The sequence below is a fragment of the Anabas testudineus genome, chromosome 15 (genome assembly GCF_900324465.2).
Source record: "Anabas testudineus chromosome 15, fAnaTes1.2, whole genome shotgun sequence".
Classification (NCBI taxonomy): domain Eukaryota; kingdom Metazoa; phylum Chordata; class Actinopteri; order Anabantiformes; family Anabantidae; genus Anabas; species Anabas testudineus.
Window position 1 is genome coordinate 20,944,043 of NC_046624.1, and position 7,724 is coordinate 20,951,766.

At 44.5% G+C, this 7,724-nt stretch overlaps 1 protein-coding gene across 12 annotated transcripts in view; it reads right to left on the bottom strand.

The window, feature by feature from the left end:
• LOC113159114 (reticulon-4) overlaps positions 1 to 7,618 on the bottom strand; it is a 28,658-nt gene extending 21,040 nt beyond the window's left edge. For 3 of the 12 annotated variants that reach the window (XM_026355644.1, XM_026355639.1, XM_026355638.1), the window contains exon 1: positions 6,611 to 6,644. In XM_026355644.1, the coding sequence (XP_026211429.1) occupies positions 6,611 to 6,629 (19 nt within the window). In that variant the 5' untranslated portion in view covers positions 6,630 to 6,644. Of the gene's footprint in view, positions 1 to 2,221; positions 2,258 to 6,610; positions 6,645 to 6,839 lie in introns of those variants that run through there. The other 9 variants (XM_026355632.1, XM_026355635.1, XM_026355636.1 and 6 more) reach the window with 9 other exon arrangements.
• Positions 7,619 to 7,724: the final 106 nt, after the last annotated feature.

Consider the following 7,724-nt stretch of genomic DNA (forward strand, 5'->3'; position numbering starts at 1 on the left):
CAGAAAGTAATAACAAATCTTCCAAAGATTTGATTTGTCTGAATCTGAGATATTCTTTTAGAAAACTAGACTAAAACTAAAATAACGAGTTTTCCAAATCGTTGCTAATTAATTAGTCATTAATCGTCATTATCAGTCGATTAGTTCTACATTTAGCTCAACAGAATCATCTTTAAAGGACTTTTACTTACAGTATTTCTACACTCTTATTAGTACCTTTATTGCAAGGAGCTGATAGGGTTCAATGCAAACTTTAAATGAAACTTCATTTTACAGCCAGTATTTGTTCATTTGTTTCAAATGTTTCAGTACGACCAAATTTTTATTCCACATATTTCATGTTTTATTCTGTATGTTTGACTCAGTCTTAGACTGTTATGTCTGTTCACACTGGTCTTATTATCACACTGTCCGTTATGTGTAAAGCATTAACCCGTATAAAAGGAACAATTTAAGTTTTGATTCAAGTATTTAAGGGTCTGAATACTTTCTCCCACCCCCGAGTATCACTCAAAACTTTTTGGAGCATTAAGTGACTCGTAGGCAGCTCGAAGTGAACCGTTTGCATTTGTTACCCAGCACAAACTCTCAGGTATGTGAACATTTGTTAAAGACAAGTTTTCAGAGCAGGACGGACAGTAGAGTAACGCCAGCGTCACAGAATGACGCGCAAGAACAGATAACGAAACCGAAGAGTAGAAAGACGCAGCTCTGAGACGAGACAATGAAAAGAATTCCCCTTTCTGATCAGGAATAATCCTCTGATGTGACAACAGGGAGAGGACGACACGGGAACTTCAACAGCAGAAACAATAAACCAAACTATAACCAGGAATATAATTGACAATGTGAAAGGTGATGCGATACATTTATGTAGTTAAAACGGTTACAGGGCTTTTTGACAGAGAGGAAACTTGACTCTGAGCTCAGGTGTAAACTGAGCCAATCAGCAGGCAGCTTACAAAGGCAAATTAGGTCCAATTAAATTAGAGAAACCATGCTAAAAACATTTCAGGTTCTTCTACCAAACTGATGTAATTCTGTTTTACTAGTAAGACATAAGGTAGGACTACAGCAAGAGCCTGAGCATCTCAAACTCAAGTTTAATGGATCATAAGCCGGTGTTTTCAAAACGGCCTGCAGTGATTCAGCTCGTCCAACAGTGTGGTGCCAGTTAACGTCTAGTCCAACTTAAATTACAATTAGTGTTGTTTTTCTTTGCATCTGCCTTCAAACTGTAAAATACATCAGAAACTATGGAAAAATAAAACCATCAACTGATTCAACAAGCAGCGTATACATTACACTCCTTAGTTCACCAGCAGTGGGATTACAACGGGAAAACATTAATTGACTCATTTGCTCAGTCTAACCAGGGTCTCCTGCTCCGGTAGAACCGGATTTACATCGGACGGGAGCCAATCATGGCAGAGAAAGCTGAAGATGATGAATTAAAACCTATTGCTAGGTTGGAATTCACAACTTAACAATATAACAAATATAATAATTGGTACAAAAGCTGATCCGAGTGGTGTGTTCATCCAAACAAAAAGGTTAAAGACAGAACAGGTTGGTTTGATGATCAGCGTTTCACAGCTGATATCTCTTAAACCACAGAGTGAAGCAGAAGTTTACATTCACGTCTTTCCAGTCTCCTAATGGTTCATGCATGAGTTTAACTGGACACTTGCGTCAAATATGAACAAATTCCTTTAAAGCACTCTTGTTATCAAACTTCATCCATGATTTAACAGTGAAACCTAAAGTAAAACAGCAAAAACGATCTTTAATTCAAGTTAATTCATCCAGATCTAACTCTGTGAAGCTTAAACACTAAAACTCCCTGTGAGCGGAGTATTTAACTCCAAAGTCCTGATTCCTGAAGTCAGGTGGGAAAAAAGAAATGTTCTTAAGCAAAAGAATAAAAATGAGCAAAACCTTCAGTATAATGAAGAACATGTCTTGTTGTAAAGCAAAAGATCAAAGTTATAACTTGTATAATTTATCATGTGAACTTTTGATTCAGTTTAGACGATCAGTCCTGATCCATATAAAAAAAAAAAAAAACAACATTTGACAATTACTGTCAAAATTCTGAGGTAATTATAAATGATTAGAAAATGTATTGTTGTACTTCAAATCACAGAATTTCTTTGAAATGCAAATTAGTGCTGATCTTATTCTGATGATTAGGCCGAAATGATTCTTTACGTTTTGTTACCTCTGCTGTCGAGGTTTAGCTTCCAGCGCTGAAGACCTGCAGGACCAACGAGACACATTTCAAATGTTAAAGAGCATCAGTGATGGTGAACCAACAGGATCCACCTCCAACGGGAGGGTTTATAGAATTCAGAGCTGCAGAAGATCAGAGCACTTTGTTTTTAAACAAATACGTGTTTTATTTGCACATATAGTTGTTTTTTTACATTATAAAAAGCAAAAAGCACAAATAGTTTGCAGTCGCGTCACTGAACTGTAATTAAAGCAAAGTGTAAACAGCAACAAACAAAAACAACCCGCACACAGTCCTCCAGCATCTTTACTCTGCTACAACTGTTTTTGTGGCCCCTGAAGGAAATGAACCACTGAGCCCGACAGGTTCACCGTCTTCCTCTACATGCTCAGATATTGATCTGCAGCCAGAAGCATCTCAGGGAACGCTTCACAGTTTGACACGGATATATGCCTTCAGGCCAAAGTCTCACCTGCAGCCACCTTAAAGAACTTGATCTACAATCGCTATTTACGTTAGAGGCGACAACTGGAGCAGGTCATTTTGGCTTCTGCTGGTTAGTTTAATGACAGACAATAGATTTAACCAACTCAGACACAGTTAAACTGTTTTAAACAAAAAAAGCCACCGACTTGGGGTCTGCTGTGTTTCCGACTCAGTCTGCTTCATGCGAGTCACTCAGCAGCTATAGAGAAAGAAAACCTTTGTTTTCTGATTTGACTTTGTTCCATTTGTTTAATCTGTGTCCGTCTCCAGACAGAGGACACTGAGTGAAAGGGAAACTGGCCTCCAGCAAAACCAAACCAGTCCTGACTGCATGTTAGCAGAGTGTCACTGCACTAATAACTGCTGACATCAACCTGTGATTTACAGCACAGAGGCGTCTGTTCAGTCCATCCTTGTTCTTTCTTTTTATCTAATATTTTTAAGTATTTTGTAACGTGCACAGTCCCATGATGATCCTGAGAATAATATAAACTACAGTATTACTCTGAACACTTTAGCCTCTGCTGCAGCTGCACAAGTAAAAACATGTTTTAAAATGATCAAATTCAGAGTGAGTCTCTGGGGAAGTTTAGCGATTTGGGATTTTAATCCTGTTCAGAGAGCGTATGAGGATAATTACTCACTCATCACCCACAGCGTTCACCTTTGAACCTTTTCTACTTTTTTTATTTTTACTTCTACAACTGAATCAACCCATCACCGGTGAAAATGAAGTCATTAAACAATCTAGAGCTACAGGTATGAATTGATATTCTGTCATTTGTTTCCACTGATCCCTGATGCCGACCTGTCTGACAGCAGATCAGTTTGATCATGATGAAACTTAAAAACCTGAGAGGTTTGTTCTGCTTGGAAATCCCAGTGATGTTCTAGAGTGTGAGTGTTTGTCTTTGTCCTGCTGAACGTCTATTATACAGATCATATCCTGTCATTTAACGCCGACTAAAATGTCGTCGTGAACAATGAGTCAAATTACAGAGGACCACAGTAAGGATTTCATTCCCCTGAATGTTAATCCCTACCAAACGGCCCTTTCGACTGATAAGATGGCCGATTCTTTTCTCAGTAAAGTGCTAAAAGCTTAAAATCAGCACGGATGTGATGAATCAGCACAACATGGGTTTGTATTATCTTTCCCTGTGCTGCTCTGGAAATCTCTGCTCTTATCGCAGCGATAAAGAGGCGAGATTCAAAACAGATTAACATGTGGTTCTCATCATATTTGTTGGTGTGTCTCACTTTTGGATGGAGAGCCAGCTGCTGTGCTGGCAGAGAAAGACCTGGTGGTGCTAGCCTGGGTGGAGGGGTCTGACTTTGAAGTACTTAACCCCACTTACATACAGCCCTCACCAGGACACAGAACAACAACAACAACAACAACACTGGCCAGCTCACACACTCACGCTGAGCTTTAAGCCTCCCCGACTGAGTGTCGGACAGCTCCCCTCTCCATCTAATCCACCTGACCACATCACCAGCACTTCACAAACACACACTGACGGATGTAGGTGACCCAAAAATAAGACGCAGGCCGGCAGCGACCGCAGAGCACCGGACAATTAAGCAGCCCGTCGGTCACGGCGTCTGACGGAGATGAAAAATTACAGCAGACACCTTTTTAAGAGCGAGGACATGAATCTGTGTGATGTAAAGTCAGAGCTGGACTCACGGTGTCAGACTCAGAGGACAGAGGCTGAAACGAGGCTCTAACTGTTCCTGCAGCTCCAAACTATTTTATGTTTAGAGGAGTGTCACACCACTAGACGTGCACATCCCTTGATGTGCAGAGTATCTTCCTGTCTAGAAACCTTCTGACCTTATTGTGTTTGTGGGCAAATGTGAGACGGGCTCATTACAGCATATATACAAATCCAACATCACCCAACTGCATCTTTAATATCGCAATATGACAAATCATTTTTCTGGGGAGGTACTGGTAAGATGTGAATGATGCTAATCTAGGTCAGTTTCACACATTTGAAAACCAACATTTCTACCAGAGAAATGTCATAGTTTCCAGTTTTGTCCCAGTGAAAATCTGACTGTCCAGAGTTTGCTGCCTCGATGCTGCCTCTGTCTCCGTTAACCAGAAGAAACCATCATATTCTGTTTTTGAATTCCTAAAGTAAAGACAAAAAGCAATACATCTGCACCAAGAACAGAAGTAAGGACCTATTAAAACATTCCCACACACTAATCTTTCTTCACCCTTTGTCATTTAGAACGACAATGAGCTGAGAAACTCAAATGTTGGTTTCAGAACAACTGCACAACACAAACTAATTCAATAATAAACATGGATTAATTCATTATCTATTAATAAATAGTATTAATCGATAATTTATCATTTATTGGGGAAATGTTTTGTTTAATTAAGTTAATAATCATTTTAGTCATTTTTAAGCAGAACTTGTGAAACAACGTCAAATATGTTGCGATTCCTTTTCAGAAGAGAATAAATCAAATCTGAATAAATGACATTAAACCAAACATCTTAGCACCGAACAGACGCTTTAACACGGCTCAGAAAGCCTTCTGCCTTTGTTCCCACTGGAGACTGTGCTGCTTTAACTGGAGCTCATGGTGAATCCACCTCCATCAGTGGCTTTGCCAAACAGCCCCACCCTGACTCTCTGCTGCTCCTGAAGCCTGGAGGGGCCCAGACAGGCCTGTTCACCTTCTATCTGCCACATCAGCTCAGAACAGGAACTTTCTAAAGACATCACGTTAAAAAAGAACTGATGCACATTTTTACTGGCAGCTTTGAGGGGGGGGGGCAGGCCTCTGTGGATCAGCTGTTTCTGATGTGGGGTGTTGGTTTGGGTGGAGAAGAGGAGGAGGTGAATGAACAGAATAAAACATGCGACACTGATTTAAAGCGTTCCGATGACTTCGGTAGGGACATGGAAACGTGGGGAAGCCGGCGGGGGGGGGACGGAGAGCGGATTCCTTTGTTGTGACTAATCACTGGCTCACAGTGTCAACCTGCTTCCATTGTCGGACAAGTCCTTGTCTGACACGCTTCTTCTTCCCTTCAAAAACCGAAATATTAACGCTGATCGCACAGAACCGACCGTAATTCACACTTTAATATTTTAAATAACCAGAAGTGTGATGATGCTTTAATGTTAGCTTAACGAGGAAGGCTACTGGGTGGAAAAAGACACCTATGTTGTAGTGGGCCTTTATGAGCCTTTATGAGCCTTTATGAGCTCCTCAGTCCAGAGAAGTCCAGTAGAAGACAGAACCATCAGGTCTCCAGAGCCGAGTCCAAGTCTGATCTGTCAGTACAAAGAAAAACCAGCGTCCGATAATGGAACTCGGGTTAGCCGCTACCGTTAGCAACAGCGCGCACGCAGCGGAGCTTCTGGGCGCAGCTCGGTCCGACGGAGGAAATTCGGATGTACCGGTGAATAAAACCCACAAATAAATACACGACCGGCACCGACTTAACGGAACAAGTCGTTAATACGTGGCTGAAGGTTAAACGTTCCGTATTTTCACGGTTCACATCACGCTTCCTGCCGTGTGTCTGAACAGGTGGGCCGCGTCAGTACAACACAGCAGAACCGGGCTAACAGGCTAACGGAGCCCGGTGCCGAAACCAACAAAACACGTTCCCTTCTTAAAAACACCCCCCCCGGTCCAAACTGTGGTTTCCCATTCACATGAAAACGTCCAACAGCGGCTCGGGAAGAAAGCCCCTCCGCTCCCCCCGGGGCAGCGTCTGTCGCCCGCTAACCTAGCCGGCTAACCCGCACCGTGAGGCGGCGGCACCGTCTCGACAATCTGCTGAACTTAGCACGACCTCCGTGATTTACCGAACCCTGGTGATCCAGTTGGTTAAACGGACAAAGGTTCGAGTTTTACCCCGTGGATCCGTGTCCATGTCGGTGTCCAGACAGGCGCACGATGCTAACCCAGCTCAGCTGCAAAGCGCCCGGTAACAAACGGAAAATCCCGTGAAGACGCAGCTCGACTCGAACCGAGTCCAACGGAAGATGCGGATGATTCTATTGTTTTCTACTATGGACGGGTTCAGAGACTAGAACCTCAGTGAGCCCGTTACTTTACGGAGTCTTAGCAGCCAGATACTCACAGGATGCTGGAGCCGGTGCTTCCTCCGTCACCGCAGGTCGCTCTGCTGCCTTCACGGGGGCTGGGGCTGCTTTCCGGGGTTCAGCCGCTGGGAGGGCGTCGCTGTCCGGCGCAGCCTGTGGCTCCGGCACGATGGTTGTACTCTCCGGTTCGGCTTTGGGGGCGACGACCTCGGGCTCCGCTGCCACGAACTGGAACTCAGGAACAAAAGAAGAGCTGGTGGAGTCGGGGATCGCGTTCTCCACCTCGGTCTCCGGGTCCTTCACCCCTGGCGCTGACACCGGTTCCGGCTCCGGTAACGTTACTGGTTCCTTTGGCGGAGCGAAGGAAGTTTCCGTGAAGTCCAGCAGGGAACTGTCTTCAGCTTTGTGTCGCTCCAAGGCGTCCCGAGCCCCGCCGACCAGGTCCACGATGTCGTCCGAGCTGAAGAAGTCTTGTTTGGCCTGGTCCATCTCGGACCCGGACCCGGACCCGGACCCGGGTTCGGGTTCGGGCTGGTAGTGGTGCAGCTCGTCGCTGAACAGAGGAGTGGTGGAAGAAACGTGCTGCTCGTCGCCGTCTGCCATCTTAGTGTCTCAGCTGGAAAAAGTTTCAGACCCGCTCACTTTCGACTCAGCTTCTGGAACAAACCTCCACCGGGAAGAGCTGGTACCGAACCGGTCACTCCCTCCGGTAAACCTGCTTTTCACACCGGGCGAAGTAGAACGAGTGCGCCACACGACAGAGATCCGAGTCGGACCCGAGCTCCGGACTTCAGGGAGGCCGAGAAGAAGGGGAACTCCGCTGACCAATGACCTGCGGCTTAACCCCTGAGTGACACGAGCCGTGGCCAATCAGAGTGCTGAAAAGTGGATGCTGACCACGCCCAGGGAAGTCGAGGCGTCTC